Here is a 21,254-nt window from a genome sequence, read left to right as displayed (position 1 = left end):
TATCAGCTACTTCAGTGCTGGTAACAAAAGTTCTGCTGGACAAGCTATGTGTGCCCTTGGGAACATGTGCATGAGCTCCGGTATTTGTTTTTTTTTACAGTAGTGCTTGAAGTTCATCTCCCAGTCAGTGTTGTGTAGTACATGATAGTATTATAACTGGTTTAAGCATCTTAAAGCATGTGCATGAGCTCATTGGTTTAAAAGGACCATTTGCCATGCTTGCAGCAGGTAGTTACTGCTCGTTCCTTTCTGAAGGAGTAGGAACACATTCCTCTACAGTTTTAGGAAGATGCCTAAGTGGCCTACCTACAAACAAACAAGAGAAGCATGAGTGAGAGCACAGCAGAAAGTGTGTTTGTAAGCCTTTGGGTCCATGGAGACTACCTGTGTACATCAGGATTACATAAGGGTTGGATTTTGTTGTTGTTGTTTATACATTACTGCAAAAAGCACAAGTCCGTAGGTAGTCTGTAGTCCTGTTTTGTTGTGTTTGTGTGTTTTTTTGTTGTTGTTTGTTTGTTTGGCACTGGAATTTAATTTTCATATTTTTGTTTTGTTTGCATTTGGCCTCCTTGTTTTGTCAGTAGCACTTCAGCAGGGATGTTCATACAAAATGTACAGTTGTCCTTGCCTTTAAGTGAAAAAGAAATATAAACCACAGTAAAACAAACAAAAACCCCTTTATTAATGGTGTTGAGTGAGAAGCAGAATCCAGTTTGGCTACCACAGGTCTATGTGGACCTTTGTTGACTCTGTTGCGAGCATGAGTAAAAATTCAGTGGAAAATAAGTAGATTTATATGTACATATATCAAGAAAAGAGTACAAGGATTTTTCATTAAAGTCAAAGCACCTAGGACTGACTAGGGAGGAAATCTCTCAAATAAAAAGGTCTAACTATTTTCAAGAAATCTCACTGACCTGAAGCACAGGAGGAGCTCATCCGCTAGGAATTGCAAACAGGGTGCAGAACAGACCTGCTGGCTGTTAGGAAGGAGTTTCTGCAGAATTAATGATGTGGGGCTGATGTGCTTGGGAAAAAGTGACTGCAGCAGCTACTTGTGGTGGTGAGGCGAGTAAAACTTGGGCAGTGCTGAACAGTTGAGCAGCGTGGTTGTGCATTGAGTGTTGATGGTGCTGTTGTTTCCAGCCTGACCCCTGGCTGGGTGTTCAACTGAGAGCACATACAGCGAGTTTGCTGTGTGTGTGAATGTATATACATACCTGTGTGTATGCACGTACATAAATGCATACATATAGGCATTTTTAAGTATATATCAAGTTCAGCAGTTTCTGTTCACATCTCTGGGCTGTCTTTTTATCTTTTCACTTTTTTAAGCTAACAAGACACATCTTTATTTGCTAAAGCAGACTTTCTTCTCTTTATGTAGTTAGAATAAAGTAGACTTAGGGGTACCTGAGCTAGCTTCATATGAAAGGCTGGGGAAGCTTAAGCAGCATCAATATGAAGCTCCAGGTTGATTCAGATAAACTGTTCTCAGCGTTGTATGTCAGCAGTTTGGATAGCACTGTCAAATTATCCATTGAGAGAATAAGACATTCTCCGCTGTGTGAATATTTTTCTCTTTCTGTTTTGTTCTATGCAGAGAAAACAAACATATGAAAGCATTCGTTTATATGCTTTTATGTTACTATGTGTGGCATTACAGAATTTATCATTTTATCAGTATTTAGGCATCAGGATACTGTGAGCAAAATCTGTGGAGTACACAGAAGGAATGCTGATTTGCCTTTTCTGTTACTTTATTTCTAATTGCTTATATGCAGTTTCAATATATCCAGAGCCAAATGAAACACTCTGTCACCTTTTCACATGCTTCTATTAGATCTCCTTACCTTGTATTCCTCTTCTACCTATGCAGGGAGCTGTGTGAAGCTTTTTCTAAGATGGGCTATACATCCTACGAAGCTCTGACAGTACGTTCTTGGTTTCGATGTGTTTTCCAAATGTTCATAGATCAACCGACTGGTATGCTGGCCAAGACAGATGCTGAGCGAACAGTTGGTAAGTGTTCACATTTCCCTAATGTTTGCAGTAACGATTCTATATTGCAAAACTGGCAAACATTTTCAGCTAATTACAAAATGTATTTTTGTTTGTATTCCTTTACTTTTACCTAATTACAAAATGTGTTTCTTTACGCTGTTTGTGCTATTTATTGATGGTTTGCCTGCTCTGCATATGACAAATTTATCACAAACAAAGATAAAAGAGCTTGTTTCCTTGGAAGCAAAGAACAAAAAGTTGCTCCCAAGGAGACAAGCTATTTTTCCCCCATGGAGAAACTGTTCTGAAAAAAGTGAAAATCTGAAGTAAATAGTCAGAAATCATGCTGTGAACCCCCTAAAAGAAAAAAAAAAATCCATTTTCAAGTAATTTTTCCCTGGTTTATATTGAATATTTTGCTGTCTTAGAGCAGTATTTCATCACTTTTTCTACAAAACTCTGCAGTTGTAATTATCTGTAGAATACATCTTCTAGCAACTATACCTTTATGCACATTTTGCAGATTTCTAAGAAAACCATCAGGAAAATGAAAGACTTGGTTATCCATCTTTAATATTCTTCATTCTTGTGTATCCATTTTAGAAACATAACTAGTCTAGTCACACATTCTTTGTCTAGAAGGATGCTGTCAGTTGCAGAATCTGTATGTTAGATATTTCAAAATCACATTTCACCTTACAATTTTGTGACTAAAGTAAATAGAAAAGCATAACTGTGTGCTGTATTTCTATTCTCTTCTAACCATCAGGGAAAGCCTATAAGGAACAGCTAACTGAACTGACAAGACTGATTTTTAAACTCTCAGAAGTAGAAAACATTCTCTCAAAGGCTCATGTTGAAGAATCAGTTCCGAAGCAAGACCCTAAAAATGCTCTTGTCCAATTCATTAAGGTACTGTACATCTTTGTGTTAGCTCATAGGAGAATTATTTTTCTTTTGAGTGAAAAGAAATTATGTATTAGATTTTTTGTATATGCAAAATTACCCAAACCTAATGAAAGACTTAGTAAGTTTATTTATTTCAATGTTTTTGTTTTCTCAGGCTGTTGGTAGAACTTACAGTGGCCTTCAGACACTCCCTGAGAAATCTGCTATGATACTAAAGTCTATGGAGTATTTAGGTGATGTATTAAAGTACGTAAAACCTTACCTGAAGGCAAAAGGACCTCCAGAAGGTTTGCAGCTTACTTATTGGATCATAGGTAATTATTTTGCAACCTCTTCTCTGTTAGGAAATAATTGTATAAGGAATCAGTAAAATGTGACTTAATACTTCTGTTTTCTGTACTGTCCATCTTAATGGTTTAAAAAAGCAAAGTTTTGAATGTGTTACAGTTAGATATTTATTTTTCATCCTTTTTTTTTTTTTTATCCTGGTGCTATGAATTCTAACCTTCTTGTGACTTTTCTTAAATTATCCCTGCAAATCAGTGTTTCCAAAAGCAAGATATTTTCATGTCTTTTGCCACTGAAAATCATTTGTTTTACCTGAACAAAACCAGAAACAATGACAAGTCAGTGAAGCAGTTTTATGATGCTATATCATATTTACTGGAGTTATGATAACAGAAAGTCTGCTTAAGCAAATTAGCAATGTAATATGAATCTATGAATCCTTTTAGAATTACTCCTCTTACATACAACTTGTGCTTTATTAAAACTCAAATTCTACCATTCTTCCAATAAAATGAAGAAACAGTGATAGAGTGGGAAAATGAGTGCTGTTTCTTATGAGTAAATATGCCACAGTCTGATTCACTTATCTTTAAAAATGCAGTAAGCCTTATATATCTTAAAGACAGAGATCATGATTTGCATGCACACGCAATATACATCATGATTGTGAGGAGTACAGTGAAAAGCATGACCACCATGCAAAAGCACGCATCAAATACAATTAGATTTGAATTCTCTTAAAAATACTGTACTTTTCTATTGCAAGATCTGCATATTTTGATGTACATGACGTCTGTCAAATGAAGTGTTTTTAGATATCCAGTTGTTGGGGTGGAGCCTTGCAAAGTAATTTTAGATTAGTATTTTCCTTTCTGTTCTTTGCAGTAGGAAATGATTCATCTTCAACCATGCTGTTGTGTGCAAGAAACTGTCCTTTTTTACATAAAAAATAAGTTTAAAAAAGACTTTAAGATATTTAAGTGTATTTCAGTCTCTTCTTCATATTCTGTGAGTTTGTTAAATTATAAGGACAAAGCCAGATTCATAACAAATCTGAAAAACCTGCTGTTTGTGGACACTGTACATGTCAGATTGTGTCTTCTACTATCCCATACATCACAGCAGTGATAATAGAAGGAGTACTTTTAGTCAGAATAATCATGTTTCTTTCAAAAGAGGAAGCTCAGACAACATTATTAGAAGTATTGTTTAGTGATCATTCTCTTTCTTTATGATTGATTGTTGTGTTTTCTTTCACTCTGCAAGATTAATGTTGTTTTTCGTTGCTTTTAGAGATGGTAATGGGTGACTTTTATAGATTAATAATATCTTGTAACAGCCTGCTTTTGATCTCTCATTATTTTTGAAGTCTTAAACATATCTTCATGGGGTATTCCTGTAGTTTCCACCCAGCAATTTTTTTTCTTCTAATTAAATATAAACTTAAAAAAGTTCGTGAAAATTACTACTTAGGAATCTGCTTAATTAGACACCTTATTTTACGACATATGTATTTTGAGTATTAACACAAGTTATTTTCTCAAGAAAAATTGCATCTCACCTGTAATAGGATGTTTCTCAAAGTCAGGATATTTCCACATCAACACTTTTTTACCTTTTTTTTTTTTTAACTCAAAACAAGTTCTTAAAACTGTCTCATGGCTGTGCAAGTGATATGATAACATATAGAAAACAAGTAAGGTGTTCTCTGAGGCTCTTGTTTTGTGGACTGAGAGCCCACAAATATCTGGAGAGACGTTTCTAGTTTAATGCAGTTAGCTGCTCCTCATCCTTTTCAGTCTGCCAAATTAAATACATTAAACACAATTTGAAAGCTATTTAATATTTTCCTGCATGGAAAGTGTGTGTGAGTAGTTGCTGAGGTGGCCAAATATTGTTAGAAATATGAGTGGAAGGCAAAGGCACTGCCTCTTTGTATGATGAGATCAATGCGCACATATATAATATATATAATATATTGAAACAATCTGGTACTTTTACTTGGCTGAATTGTAAAGGGACTTAAAATTTTCTTGGGGCTGTTTCTAAGGGAATGAGACAGTCGCTGTTGTTACTCTTGGATTATCTACTCAACACGTTTCCTCTTCAGGCTTTTGTTGTTGTTGTTGTTGTTTTGGGATTGTAAATTGCTTTGGGATTTCTTGGTTCTTTTTCAACAGGATGTCTTGTAAAGAACTGGGCAGCAATACTGGCCACTTCCAAAGCACAGCAACTCCTGTTCCGCATCATAGATTGCTTGCTGCTGCCCCACTCTGTGCTCCAGCAGGACAGAGAGCTGCCTGTGGCTTTGCTGTCTGCCATTCAGGAAAGCCTACCTCTTTATCTTCAGGTAAATATCTGAACTCTATTACCAGCAGACAAATATAGCTTTAGGAAGAGATTCGTACAGCAGAGGAGGTTTTGTTTTGTTTTGTTTTGTTTTCTCCCCTAATCAAAACAAGCATTGACAGAATATAAAGAAGCAGCAAGAGGAGATTTTTCTTCTTGTGGAAGTGGAAGGAAAAATGCCACCCCATTGGCTTTCCTCTTATTGCATGCAGCTACGCTGTGCTACCTTCCAGAGTTGCCAGTCTGCTTGCTGTATATAGAGAGGCTCTTAGCCAGCCTGCTGTTTGCACTGTCTCTGATGTAAGGGATTTCTGAAACAGCGGATGAAGTAATCATAATATGTAACGAGACACTTGTTGAGATGACAGAGCAAACAAATGTTTTAAATCATCCTTGACTTTGCTAACTCTAGATAATTAAAGATGAGCCATTCTGCGTAGTTTGTGTTGCTCTTAGTAACAAAAGACAAGCCTCTGCATATCATGGCACTGTTTTATCTTAATAGTTTGAGGATGTTTTGCTGAATCAAATGCTTTTCCTACTGTTTATGCATACATATGTAAAGCCTAGTGTTGTGTTACTCGTCTCATTCTCCCCTCAGCTTACCTATCACTCTTAAAACTCTGCAAGGCTTGGTGAAGCTGTAGAGAGAGATTAATTCCTACGGGTGAGGAAAATGTTGTATTTTTAAAATAAATAAGTTGGTTTATTTTACCTTGTAAATCCTTGCAACTTTTTTGCTTGTTTTTTCCCTTCACTCCTAAAATTCATTTTGATTGTCATTTTTTTTACTGATTACATACCACATCGTATTGTGAAATAATACAGTGGTGACATTGTAAACATCCCTTGGATTTATTCGTTTTTTCAAAAGTTGCATTGTGATTGATGGCCTGTCATATGGAAATGAATATGATTATATAATGATGTGCAGAATATGACTTGCTTTGCTGCTCTGTAGGTATTTTCAGAAGCTATATACATGTAGGACCATCTGGACACTGATATTACTACAGAGTGTGACTGTCTGTTTGCTAATTTAGTATTTTAGTCAGAGAGCACTCTTTCTCTGTAGTCTGCACATATGGATGTAGTTTTAAGAGGAAGCCACTCAAGTTGGTTCTGAAGTCCTAGTGTTGTGGACCTTTGTTTCCTGTTTTCTCTGCCAGTCTCTGACTTTCTGACCTCACTGTGGGACTCTTCAGCAATCTGCTGCTTAGTCCATGTGCTTTCAGGCTAAACTGGATGATCTTGGTGACTCAGTAGTTTATTTTACATAATGCCGTTTCTAGAAAACTAGCAATTTTTTAATTTGATAAAGTCTTGGGGAAAGAAGACAAAGAGGAGAAACCTATTTCAATATAGAACTTTTACATTTTATTATTTGTTCGTACTTACACAGTTCCAGCATTTTAAAATGCTACAGACCTCTTCATTAATTCAGAAATATTTCCTTCCCCTTTGTTTGGGAAAGTGGAAAAATGCCCACTTAGAGCCAACTCAAAATGGAAAATATTTCAGTATCAGTTCCAAAACTGATTTTCTTAGGGCTGCTTCTGAGCTCCTTTGAGATCAAATGGATGCTGGGGACTCTGACTTCTCAAGTAATCGTTTCACAGTTGGCTTAAGCCAAGTTGGCTTGAGGGTGAATTCCTTCCCTTTCACCCCATGTGTATTCCCATTTAATTTGCTTAATGATTTTGCTGAAATGTGTGAGCTGATGCAACTGGTAACTAGCCCCAAATAAATAAATAAATAAATAAATAAATAAGGAAAATCAGAAAAGTGATAAAATAATATATATGGAAGGGAAAGCATGTAACTACAGTAGGAGAAAAGACAGAGAAACTGTATGCTCTGGGAGTAACTCTATCTTGAATAACTTAACTGGTGAAATAAGTAATCAGCCTCTCCTTAGGAGGCTGCCCTATGTCTGTTGCCCATTCAGGGGGGTGGAACAGCGATATTGTATTGCAGGAGCCCTAGTTCTCCCTAATGATAAACAGTGTTCCTGTCCCTGTTAATACTGTAGCTTACAGCATAATCCTTGGCCAGTTACATGGAAATAAAGAAACAGGAGTTTGGAGACCATACAAAATAACTTCTTATACATGCAAATTCTTTATACGTCATCAAAGCATAAAAGCTTTTATGTAGCATTGCTAATCAGAGTTGTCGTTGTCATCGTGTCCATCCATCCCCCCTCCCTCCCCCCCAGTCTTCTGAAAAGTTTGAGGTTCCATTTCAATCATTTCTTGTCCAGAATTCTCCCTCTTCGGCCCCTTTAGTGTGGGCTCTGCTCCTTTGTTGGGAGAAAACAAATAAAATAAAATAAAAAAACACAAAACAAAACAATTCAGATCTTGGAAAATGTATCAGTTTGCAAACAGCGATACTTCCCAAAGTTTTCAATAACTAATCTTACGGTGATTTACTTGATCCTTTTATGTAGATTTTGAAAAGGTTTTGAAATCAGTCTTTGTAGCAGGTAGTTAATTTCAGATATTCATTGATGCAACAGTTTTATGAAATGCTTTAGAATTTTGGAACTGAATACAAATAAATAAAATTCCCCAAAACATCACATGCCCCTTGTAATGGTAATGCAACTGGCCAAACAACTTGGACAGCAGGATTAAAAGCAAGGACAGTGTTGTCACTAAGGAAGACCATCACCTTTGTTTATCACTCTGTAATGACAGAGGCCAATTTTGTATCTTTTAGGATGAAATATTAAGCTCCACTTTATTTCCTGGGACCTTTAGCTCTTGGGACCCAGGAGTTGAACTTGATGATCCTTGTGGGTCCCTTCCAATTCGGATATTCTGATACTGTGATCAGCATAGTTGGAATGGTTTATTACTACCATCAGCATTCATCAAAACTGACTGTATCCCACCCTCTGTCACTCCCTCCCATAAAATTCTGCAGTTTTATTTTTATTCAAATTTACAGTCTTTGTGTAATTTTACACAAGCACAAATTGTCAAGTGCACTAATTAAGACTTGACATTGTGTCTCTCTCTCAGTTCAGACTGACTGTATTTAGTTGTGTTTGTGTTTCCTGCATGTATAAATTCAGGCTGTACAGCTGTGCTTTTGGTAGTTACTGTGCCACTGGCCTACTGGCCTGTTCTCCACTAGACTTTGAACTTACCAGGAAGTTTCCTTCAAACTTTCTCACTGATGCTTTGCAACTCTTAAACTGGTATTTTTTCTTGCCCAAAGATTTACTTACCATATGGACATTATTTCTTTCATGTGCATCATCTATTTGGATAATGTTTGATGAAATAGGAAAGATTTTCATAGAACCATAGGATGGTTTGGGTTGGAAAGGACCTTAAAGATCACCTAGTTCCAACCCTCTGCCATGGGCAGGAACACCTTCCACTAGGCCAGGTTGGGATATAATATCAAAGATGTCTTTGTTGTTGTTTGAATGGCAAATTTCATGAAGAACAAGAATGAAAGACCTTTTTATAATTTTATGGAGCTGTTTATAATTATGTGATAATGATGTGTGTAAAATCTAACATTTGGTATTTGTCTTTGTTAAAACAAATAAAATAAAAACTAGCTGATTTCCGTGATAGCAGATTGTTGAAACCTACTACAAGAAATTTCCAACCAGTTGAGATTGCTCTATGATTTCTTGGAGAATGGTTTGGGGGAATTTTGATAGATGTTTACCAGTAATACAGGAAAGAACTGAAGCAGTGTACAGAACTTCAGTGAATAAATGGTAGTTTAAATACATCTTGAAGACTACGATGCGGTGCATGGAATAAGCATAATGTATATAATAATGGGATAGATGAGATACCCTGCTTGATTTATCAATGCTTATCCTGTCAAAATACAGAAAATGGTTTATTTCTATCTAAATACAGGAGAGTGGTGAAAGGTCTTCATTTTAAGGAGTGCTTGGCACATACGTTTTCCAGTAATTTTAATGGGCCTGTGCAGGCTCAGCATTTGTCAGAGATCAGACCTTAAAAGCCCTGCTGCAAGACACATCTGTGGTCCAGTATTTGAGCAAGCTTATTAATACATTTTGTGAATTATAGTATGTGTTTAATAGGAATTGTACAACATTAATTGGTGAGCAGCAGATTTATTCCAACAGCAGGACTGATATTATAAGTCATCATTAGGTAGCTTGGCATTTCTGCAGTGAATAGTTCCAGTAATCCATATTAATCGGTTCTTCGCTCTCCACAGGTGATTTACAGATATATGGATAAATCAGAAGAGAGGCAGCTCTGGCCACAAAAGGTTCCTGCAGTGAACACGCACGGGAACCGGTTGCCTTTCTGTTAAAAAGAGGAACAGATGTTGTCCTGCTCTGCTCCTCTTAAAATGTCTTTGTTTTTTATTGTGTTTTTTTTTGTTGTTGTTGTTGTTTTGTTTTGTTTTTTAATATTTTTTTAACCTCAGTGGATGGCTAAAGAACACAGTTAATAATAATAATAATAAAAGGCAGTGCTCTCAACTCTTTAATGTCCATCTGCTTTGTAGGGATTGTCCTAGGAGTCTGGTGTGATTGATTTCAGATCTCTGGTCCAGGATCTCAGTCCAGTAGCATGTGTTTCTTTTCTCTGTCAGAAGGAAGCTACTGTTCACAGCTTCCTTCATCTCTGTTAATTACTGGTAGGATGTAAAAGAAGAAAGTACTATGTGATTTCCTTGTAATCATGTCCTTGGCCAGCGCTGCCTAGGGTATTTGCCGTTGTACTTGGAGGTTTGCATCTACAGTGCAATGTTAATAATTTATCCCTTGTGCTACTTGGAATATGACGTCCAGCTTTGTACAGGTCTGCTGTTTTCCACACTTTGAAACGAAAAGGAGGGCCTCAAAATAAAGAACACACTGAGCTAAGTCAGTGGGCCTTTGTGTCCAAAAGAGAAAACCAAGTTCATCTCCGGAAATTTTGGGCGAACTACAGAAGTGTTGGTGCGTAAAAGTCTGATTCTTGCCTGAAGAGCTTTGATACTGTAGGTGTTCCCTTCATGTGTAGAGACTGATTCATGGATTTGTTTAGCTTATAGAAGTCTTTTTGTTTAGTTTTGTTTAGTGAGTGTTTTTCTGGCTACCTGCAAAATGGAAGGTGATTTTTCCTTGCTGTTGCCACCTGGAAAAAAGAATTAGTATCTTGGAAGCCTTTAGTGCTGAACCTGTAAACTCCTTTCTGAAGTAAGAAAAAAAGACGAAGATCCTCCTTACTGAGAAGAGATTTTGGTATTGCAGTGTGGTTTTAAAAATTAAGCTTTTTTTGAGAGGCACCATCTCTGCCTGACCCACCAAAAATGAACCTACAGAACAAATAGGTTTTCTGTGTTTTTAAACACTACTTAAGTTAACAGTTCTCCTTATTGGGCATCAAGGGCACTCTATCTTCATCAGATAACTGACGAAGAAGTATCTTTCATGACTTCTGTCCTTCCCCACTCCAGCAAACAAGACTTCTCTCTCAAAACATTTAGATGCAGAGCTTAGTGATATGGTTTAGTGGAGGACTGGTTAGTGTTAGGTCAGAGGTTGGACTCGGTGAGACATCTAGGTCTCTTCCAACCTAGATGATTCTGTGATTCTGTGATAATGGCATTCATCCCAAAGGCCAGCAGCAATCTTTACGCAGAATCCTTGATCAGTAATGCTCGTGACAGGGTGTTGTTTTTAAATTTAATCCTTTCCTACTTTTCCAGATTACTTCTGTAAACATTCTACACCTAAAAATTTAGAATCAGTTTGCTTCAACTTAAAAATGGAAGTGTTCTTATGAATGGTCAGGCTAGACTTGATCCATCTTCAAGTGAAACTGCTACGGGAGTTGATTCAGAGATTTCACTTCCAATATTTCTTGTTTGTATTCCACCTGTCAACTATCTTTAAGATCATTTCTTAAGAATAGCAACTTATTTAATAACTGATTTCACCCCTCTTTTCTTGATACTGTGTGGCATTTGTTGCTCCTTAATTTGAAGACTTGTCTGATTTTAGTAATTATCATTATTAGTTCTCCACAGGTGTTATGTTCTTTGATGTATTCTTACAGGTATCCTCTGTAAGGTTATGTTGTTTTTTTGTGACCCTTTTATCAACTAGATTAATACACCTTCTCATATGTTTTTTGACATGTTGAAATAGTCTAGAGACTTAAAGAATGCCAGCTCTAGTTATGGGATTATGGAATATTTTTCTTTTCGTGCTGGAGAAAGGACAACTCTATAGAGGAAACTCTTCTATATGCTTGCTGCAATGTCTAATTGAGAACATCAAATGCTCAAGCTTACAAAGTAGATGATCTATAGCAGTCTTTCTGAGCCTTCTACTTGCCAAGCAGTGTGTTTTTAAGAATTCTGATATAGCAACAGCTGCCTTTTACTACGAAATTTTGCTGTATGTACGCAAAACACTGAGACAGTCTGAACTGCTTATCAAAGTCCTGGTTCAGGGAATGTGGCTTCTATCCCTGAGGCACACCACAATTCCCAGGGAGCTCCAGAGGCCCGTGAACTTCAACCCCTGACAAACGTGTCTGTGTTCAGGAGGGATGCCTACAGTAAATCTTGAGGCAGGCCTTGAAGTGCCTCATTTCTTGAAATCCCATCTCCCTTGTATTTGCATACTATGGAACCTAAATCTGGAACTCCTCATTTCACAAAAGTGCCAAAAAGACTCTCAGTGATGTCTCAGCATGTTTGTTTGTTTGTTTGTTTTTCTGAAAGAATTGTTTTGTTATGTTCATGTGGACCAAAATCTTTTTGGGAAGAAGCTCCTCTGCAAAAAGCAATGGGAAATGCTCATTGTCAGTAGCTCAGGAACAAAAGCAGCTTTCAAGTATCTCTGAATTTTCTACCTTAATGTATGAATGAATAGTTCAAGACTCTTAGGGACATTAGCTTGCCTCAATAACTGTCAATGTTCAGGCAGATATCCTACCAAAAGTGGAGTCTGGATTGCAAACATATGGACTGCAGTGCTAATGGAAGCTTGAAGTACTGTTGAAGTTGCTGTCTAGGGATCTCTGTGCTTGAACTTCTTTTATGTCATTGTTCCTGTTGGACAAAACTATTGTGAAAACTGCATTCTGAAGAGACTTCTACTTGTACTCCTTACTGTGACCCTTGTGATAGGAGACAATTGGGCTTTTTTTTTCCCTTAGTGATTCATTCTTCTTCCTTTCAGTAACCAAAAGAATAGGAAGTGAATTCTTAACTTTATCTCACATAAACTTTTACAAATAAGAAAGATATTCCCTTCCCACAGGTGAAACTTGTATGTTTTATAACTATGGGTAGTGTTCACATAGAAACTTGCCTAGACAGCACCTACTTTCATTATTATAGCTCTTTCTCTGTCATCAGCATAGCTTATATTGGATAAGTCGCACCAGTTTTAGCTTTATTGTAAACAGATTTAAAAAAATCTTTAAATCCCTTACAAATGGTGTCTAATTTACTATTGTTCATGCTATCAGCAATTTTTTTTCTTGTCAGACTGCTATTCCTATCTTCATTAGACCACACATGTAGTTGAAAAAGAAATGAGGAGCTTTGGGGCACAAAAAGCCTTTCTCAGGTCTGAAATGCCAAGGTTTTCTTTCAGATTTGAAAGGAAGATTGTCTGCCCCAAAGATCATCTTCCAAGTATATTAGTTCGTCCAGTAGAAGACTTTTTCTCCTTTGTAAGCCGTGACTTGACATTTTATCCATAGACTGTCATAGGTGTAGCAAGTTGTTGATATTTACTTGTCATGCAGTAGGTTACCTGTACAGCAGTAATTTACATGCAGTGCATAAGGAGTTATTTACCTTTCTGTTATTGAACTTGCTCAGTAGTAGTTAGACATACTCAATTTCTTTCTCTTTCTTTCACAGGGCCTATCCTTTATATGTTGCCAGACCCAAACTCAGGGGGCCTATTTAAATCAACTGCTTGGGAGCATTATTCAGCATTATTTTGGACGATTTCTCCCTTCTTCACCAACTGCACTTGGAGTTGGACAGCATCCTTTGCTGACTGCTTTATGCAGCTCCATTACAGTCCCCCAGATGCTCCGTCTACGGAAGACCACTCTGCATGTCATAAAGTAAGGCCCAGCGAAGAACAAAACATCACTAACTCAGATTTCACAAACAGCTAATGAGAAAGGGAATGTCACTGTTGTTTTCTCAATAACTGATAGTTATGCTGGGTAGGGAGCCAAGGAAGGACAAAGCATATAGAGCACATATGGCCACATGAAAAGCAAGTATGTTTCCAAAAACATTGCACTCCAATATACCTCATCATATGGTTGCATCTCGGGCTGTATCTAGGGTCACAGAGTCAGTTGTCACAGCTGCCTGTGCATGGGAGGACGAGGTGCTCTTCTGAGTGTCAGAATATACGTAGATGTGCCAGCTACCCAGGGGAAGTAAAGATTTTGAGGTGTGGGAAAACAGAGATGTAAAGATACAGTCTGCATTTTTTTCTTCACGTTGGGAGAAAAATTACCCCCCCCTCAAATATAAGATGATTGCCTATATCTGAGGTAAATTTATTTTTCTTTGTTAAATAGTGTGTGTACACGTTGATTAAAAGAATATCAGTGTTGAATGTAGGTAAATATGGTAGGCAATGTTGTAAGTAAAGCCTATATTATCACATATTAAGGGAGTGAATTAAGATTTCACAGTCTTCTGACATTTTTTATGAACTTATGAATACTCAAACTTTGTCATCTTAATAAAGTTATTTGTGAATGTGTGCATGCATGTGTGAATTTTAAGCTTGATATTGGAAGGAAAGTTCTGAAAGTGTAATGGCACTTGGTGACTTGTAAGACATGAAACGTTTCTTAGTGATCTGGGAAGAATATCTTAGAACGGAACAGCAGCCTGATTTATAAACTGTTGGGTGGTCAGGAGACAGTCACTAGGTGCACAGATAAATACATTCAAATTTCATTGGCCTTTTTACCGTACGAAAGTTAACGAGTATCTTGCTGCTGCACAGAGAAAATTGAACCAGAGTGTATTATCCAGGTCAGAGAATCATTTGAGTGGAAGCGTATGCAACCCACCCCCAAAAAATAGTGGGCAATTCCCATAGTAAGTTAATGGGACAGGAGATTTCAAAGATACTAACGTAAGACCACATGATGCAAAGGATATAGAAGTGTTACAATTTTTGTTTTGTAAGTTATGTCAATGGGCATTCAAATATTCAGATCTTTTAAAGTCAGTTTTATTTGAAAGTGTAAATTTGTACGTGTGCCTTATAAAATTTTTTAACAAGGATAACAGTTTTTAATTGATGCATTGCTCAGCAGACAAATTTGCTAGTTTGGGTAGCTAAGGGTAATTACTATTAAATATCTAAACAGTTATTTTGAAGGTTCTGGGAGTGCTCTTGTTAACTGATGAATAAATGCTGTGTTCTATTTACCTGCACCCTTCTCTCCTGGATATTCCAAAGTAACAGTCATTGTCTTCAGTTTTCAGAAAATTCATTTGTAATGTCAAATCAACAGTTGTTCAATCTTGCATCACTTTTTTTGGAAAAAAATATTTTTTAAAAAAGTAAAAATTAAAAAAGTAATTAAAATTGGGACAGACAATGTCAGTAATGTCAAAACTTGTTCTTGGTGCAGACTGACAGGTTACCTTTTATTTTTGTGACCAGTTTTGTACTGGAGATGATTATGTTAACTCTGAGCGAGGAAAAGCAGAGATTCACAGAATCACAGAACTGAAGGGGTTGGAAGGGACCTTGAAAGATCATCGGGTCCAACCAGATTGTTCTGTTTCAACATACCATTGACAAAAGTAACAGTACCAGTAGTGACAGAGGAGCTGTTACCACAAGTTGAATTGTGAACTGACAATAGCACATAAAGCTAAATAAAGTAACTGAACAACAGCTATATTTTGGATGTTGTTTTGAATCCTACTTTTATTCAGTTATTTTACGCAGCTTTAACTTTTATAGTCACACTTGGCTTTTAAACTATAATTATGACTGCTATTTTTTAGTTCCCTCAACAGAAGAGTCAAAAGGCATCACTGTCCTCTGATAAATTGGGAGCCATTTCTAAGACTAAGATAAATAGAAACCATTAGCAGAGTCTAGATAAAGATAGAAATCTATGTAACAGGCCTCCCGCTGAAATATCACAATGTTATTTTCAAGTACGTGGTGCTTGCACTGAATGAAAGACAAATGAAAGAAAAATAAAATAAAACAACTCAGACTATGTTTTGGTTTGCTTTGTCTTCCCAGTGAGAACTATCTGCAGTTCAAAGGCAGTGCTCCGCCTCCTCGCTTGGCCTCGGTTCTTGCTTTCATTCTTGAAGTGCTTCAGCGAACACAGACCACTGCACAGTGTGACGTCGGCTTGGTTCTCCCGGCTGTGTTAAAATGCTTGGTGCTGGTTAATGAGCTGCAAGGTGAGCCCCTTGTTTGCTTTTAAAACGTCTCTCTACACCTGTACGACTTTTATACTGGCTGAGCATCCTTCATCCCAATGTGCAAGTTTTCCATGGCTTTTAGATGAGGAGAATGAGGTGCATTAGCCAGATAAACTGGACAAGCTTTGGCTGGTCATTAAGTAGGCTGGGACTTATGTCTCCAAGACAGGAGTTCTGCTCTCAGACTCTGATGAACTCATGATCAGTTTGTCAGGAATCTGAAGAGCATTTCCATTCTCCCATACTTCCCAGCTCATTTCTCCCAGACTTTGTAACTGTGGAAGTTTTCTTGCACCTAAAGCTTTTAGCCCAAATTAGTCTAGAACATGTTCTCCACATAGAGGCATCAGAAAGCAACCTGCTACTTTTAATCCACTTATGAAGGGATCTTTGAGTCTCCTTTTCTTTCAGCACATTCCAGTTGGTAGTGATAACTTCATTTTTAGCTTCCTAAAAAATGAAGTACTGTGTTCACCCCACAGTTGTATACTGAATGTGAATGTGCCAACAATTTCCACTCCTTGCTGCCAGTAGAGGTATTAGGCAACGTGGGGATTCACCTCTGACTTCTCCAGAAAATTTTGGCTAATAAAGCAATTTTTGATTCTGTTCTGTGAAAGTTTCAAGGACAAGATATGCTCGGGTTAGCTGAATTAGCACACACCTTTCTCCCCACTTCTGCTATCATAGCCATATCTGTCTGAAGCTGAAAGTACCCACTTTGCAGTGTGCTGTGGGGTAGAGTGAGCTGAATGTCCCATGCTGATGTAGCCATCAACACACTGCCTGCCTAGACAGGACTCCACTATGCCCTTGTAGAGAAGCTGTTGCAGCTCAGCTCCACCGTTACAAAGGAAGAGCTGTATCTTGCATCTTGAATATTTGGAAAAAATAAATGGAAGAAACTAGTGATTTTTGTTATTGTTGTCTGAAAAAAGCACAAACAGGTGGAATTCAGAACAATACCTACCACTGAACATAAGGAGTAGATCTGTATAGCTCTGGGCAGGATATAATGCCATGACTGCTCTTCTTCTATTCAAATAGGAATGATTGAAGAATACAAACAAAACTTAAATCTAAATAAAATCCCTATTTCCACTAAGTGTATGTCTGTGCCCTGACTCAGAGACAATATTGTACTTAAAAATCTGTATGTTTAAAGAATAATGGTGGTGAAAATAGGACTTTTGCATAAATCTGTGATTCATTCTGTTCTTTATAGACAATCTAACTAACTGCTCTAAGTCATTTCACTTGTATCAAAGTAAGATAAAAACCATTTTTTTCCTCATTTAAAAATTGTAATCTTCATGAAAGACATTCTCCAGATGGTCAGTTCAAGAGCTCTGTGTGAATCTTGTGATTTTTTTTTTACAGTTAAAAAAATATCTACAGACATTGTGCAGTGCATGGTAGAAGGCTGCCAAGTGGGGTCAGGAGGAGAACATGCCACCCAGCTGACTTCTGTATTTAGGTAACTAGAAAATATGCCAATTGGCAGTGAATCTGCTGCAATCCAATTGACAGCAAACATGTTTTCTTTAAATAACTAATTATCTTTAACATACCACATTGTCTCTTGTTTATGGCACTTAAATTATGGTACTTTTGGCACTGGTTTTAAACGTTGCTTGGCCAAAGAGCCAGAGCAAAAATATAGAGAATCATTATCTGTGTTTTCATGGATTAGGTACTGTTTTGAAAAGACTACAGTAGAGAGGTACACTGCTGCTGTAATGGGAAAATCTCTTCGTGAATGGTGATGCTGAGTATAAGGTCCTATGAGGGATGTGCATGCCTAATTTGAATTGTATATAATGGAGATCAAATCCTCATAAAACAAGTTTTGCTTTCTAGTTTATTAATTTCTATGACAAGTAAATAAAATTATTTTAATGTCAGTTATACTTATTCCATACATCTGCAACATCCTTCCTGTAGTGTCCTGTTCCTCATGTGGATACAGCAGAGGAGATGCATGCGCTAAGACCCAAAGATATTTTGCAAACCTGAACACTGGTGCTGTGTTGGGTTATATCTAGATGAAAGCTCCAGAGACATTTTCTGAACTCCGTGTGTAATGCAGAGGCTTTGAGGTGTTTCACTCCAGTGGTGTAACTTCTCATTCAAATGTAATCTGTGCTCTTTAAAGACCTCAAGCCCTCAGGAAGATGAATGGATACACTTCCACCCTGCTTAAGATCTAGTGGAGCTTTAGAAAGAAATGCTTATGTTGTATCTGCAGATTTGAATCTAGATGTCTTGTCTTAATGGACTTCTTAATTTACTAAATAATAAATACATCTTTTAGTTTTACATTCAGACAGCTGCATTACAAAGTAAAGTGCTCAGGAAGAAGTCAGCACTGATGAAACAGCAGCAGAATCTGACAATTTGCTTGAAAATAAATGTGTGGGTTTTTTTCCTCAGCATTAGCCTTCAAAAGCATGGCTCTGTTTGGAGAAGGTATTCCATTTGAGTATTTCAGTGTAACAATAGGAAAATTTCCATGCAGCCAGATTGCTTGTTCTGATTACTCTTCAGTTGTTCTTGGCATGTTCTCTGTATCTGGTTTTGACCTTGCATTAAATGCCTCTGTGCTCCCCTCAGGCAGTTTATCCAGGACTACATTGCAGTGTATGATCACCGGGTTTACAGCATATTAGAAGCAGTGGCAGTCTTGGATCAGACGTTAGTTACCAGCCTGATTCCCACAATGACACAGGCTCTGAAGGATTCAGAGCACAAACAAGGTCTTGGAAGAAATGCTGCACAAAGGTTTGTTTTTTGTTTAATGCTGCTTTTTGATAATGAATAGTAGGGTATATTCTCTTGAAAGAAAGCAATGTTAGACAGCAGTACAGATACTAAAAAATGAGTGATTTTTAAAAGTGTTCAAACAAAATCTACTTCGCTCATGCCTTTCATGATTTTAAGCCATGTTTGCTAAGTATTTTAAGAGATATTTTGACGCTAGGGCTACAGACCCACACAGAACAGAGCCAGGCTGCCTCTGTTCACTACAATCTATGTTATAAAGCATGCAATGAAGAAGAATTCCTGCCCCAATGAATTATCCTTAAGTAAGTCCCTGTTTTAGATAACTTCATGGCTTAGATGTAAAATTACAGTTTAATCAGATATCATCTCAGATGCTTGGAAATAAATATCTGTGGCTGAATTTTAAGAGTTCTTTTATATTATAAACTTCTGGGAGTTGTGGCTGTTCAGAAACGGCCAGCCTCCTCTCCGACAGGCACAGCAGAATCACATTTTCTCCATTTGCCCCCTTGAGAACTAAGGACAGAAATATTTGACGTGTGAATCCATCTAGCCCTAGAAGCAAATGGCACAAGGTGAGCTACTCAGCACAGTTGGTGGCTTCTCTTGGTGCAGATGCAGCAGTGAACTTTCAGCAACCCTATAAATGTTGCTACAAAAATGGAGGCAGCTCTGTACCTAAGCCAAAAGGGCTCCTTCCATTAGATCTCCTAACTGGAATGCAGGCTCTAGCAGGTCAAGGCCAGATCCTGGCTTCAGTGTCTGCATTATACATACTGGTACCCCTCAAAGAGTAGATCCTTGTCACACCTCAGCCTGGAGAAGTTTTGATGTACACTTTGGCAGGGCCTGGGTTGTTTAAAAACAAACAAAAACCAGTCATTTAAGAATGAAATTAATGGGATGGTAAAGGTTATTCAAAGAGTACACATTGGCTATGTAATGAAAAATATTTAATTCATTTATAATTGTATTATTCCCTTTTTATTAGCTTGGCAGTCTAGTATCTCACATCACTGTGCCCATAGCATGAGTCACAGAGAGATTTCCTATGTGGAAATCAGATAGTGAACACGGTGAAGTCTCATTGCAGATCTCCTTTAAGCCCTGGTTAACTCTATGTTTTAAAATAAAACAAAAATCTATTTCACAGCAGCTCCCTAAGGAAAGAGACTTCTAAGCATCTTCACAACACTTATAGCTGTAAATTATGCAACCCTCATTCTTCCTCCAACCCGGCCATGCTAAAAATTCACAGCAAACAAAGCTGTGGATAAATAGGGAAAGAAAAAGTTATTGTGGGTTCATATCCCAATGTGTTTGGAAATTATGTGCTTTTACTCCTCAGACGTGTGAAACTTTTAACTAACACATCACTTTTTTTTTTGTTTTTCAACAGAGAAGCCTATAAAAGACTCTTATCTTACCTCTCAGAGGCTGGACAAAATGAGATACAAAAACTGGAAAATGAGACAGGTTAGCAGTATTGATGGTGATTGATCCTTTCCTCTGACAATGTTGATACCTAAAACTGCTCTGTACAACACACTAGCCTAGTTTTTATCTTTACAACTGCAATCCATTTATCTTTTTTTTTTTCAAGCTATGTATTAATTTTAATGATTTCTTTGGTATTTGAATATTGTCATGCATCTGAAGAGTAACTCTGAATATACTGCTGAATGGTGATTAAGAGGTATGGCAAATTTATTATGTGTTCAAATGTCTACATGAGCAGAGCCTGTGTTGCAACATACAAGGCAGGATTTAAAAAAAAAAATTAAATCAAAGTAATTACACAGAACTCAATTCACATTGAGACCTGACCCTCTTAGCACTGTCCTTTTGAAAACCTTCAGTATATTCTTAAGAAAATTGTAGCTTTGTAACTTCTAATTTATTATGTTAGGAGAATGAGAGAAAACTTATCTGTAGTACTGAGCTTTTTGAATGCAGTGCATTCACCAGTAGTTGGGCCAGTATGGTATATATTAAGAAAGGTCTTGTATATATGTTGCACAAAATGTATATAGCTGTCTTAACCTTCCGCCTGTATTAAAACATTAAAGTTCTTCAGTTTCCAGTGCAAAATCTCTTCTGTTGTGTTTGTGGGTAATATAAGAAAACATAGGCTCAGATTTCCTGACCTCTTCCTTTTCAGTAATGTTTTAAAATTAACCCAGAATTTACAGGGATCCCATGTTGTTTTTTATTAGTCATGACACTGCTAATAACACATTTAATTTACAATTGGTATAAATAGTGTGAGAAAAGAGAAAGAGGACAGTAGACCTCTGAAGGAAATGCTTATTTGGGATATTTATTTCATTTGAAATAAATAGGCTAGCAGTTACTTTTAATCCTCAAAAGCTGGATTTATCAAGTATTTTGCTGCATTTTGGATTATCCTTTGGGTCTTTCCAGAAGGAGTCAAGCTCTAACTTTTTCTGTGTTTTTTC

The 21,254-nt window shown here is 37.1% G+C and overlaps 1 protein-coding gene across 5 annotated transcripts in view; it reads left to right on the top strand.

Moving 5' to 3' along the window:
• The window catches only part of MMS22L (MMS22 like, DNA repair protein), a 96,338-nt gene extending 75,452 nt beyond the window's left edge, over positions 1-20,886 (top strand). For all 5 annotated transcript variants that reach the window (XM_084512600.1, XM_084512597.1, XM_084512599.1 and 2 more), the window contains exons 17-25: positions 1,883-2,025; positions 2,777-2,919; positions 3,071-3,230; positions 5,385-5,554; positions 13,438-13,649; positions 15,824-15,990; positions 17,392-17,488; positions 18,625-18,792; positions 20,195-20,886. In XM_084512600.1, coding sequence (XP_084368726.1) covers positions 1,883-2,025; positions 2,777-2,919; positions 3,071-3,230; positions 5,385-5,554; positions 13,438-13,649; positions 15,824-15,990; positions 17,392-17,488; positions 18,625-18,792; positions 20,195-20,276 — 1,342 coding nt within the window. In that variant the 3' untranslated portion in view covers positions 20,277-20,886. The remainder of the gene's footprint in view (positions 1-1,882; positions 2,026-2,776; positions 2,920-3,070; positions 3,231-5,384; positions 5,555-13,437; positions 13,650-15,823; positions 15,991-17,391; positions 17,489-18,624; positions 18,793-20,194) is intronic.
• The last annotated feature ends 368 nt before the right edge of the window (positions 20,887-21,254 follow it).

This window comes from Aythya ferina (assembly GCF_964211825.1).
Source record: "Aythya ferina genome assembly, chromosome: 3".
In the NCBI taxonomy this organism is placed as follows: domain Eukaryota; kingdom Metazoa; phylum Chordata; class Aves; order Anseriformes; family Anatidae; genus Aythya; species Aythya ferina.
The sequence above is the reverse complement of the archived record's forward strand: the minus strand, read 5'-3'. Positions and strand labels throughout refer to the sequence as shown.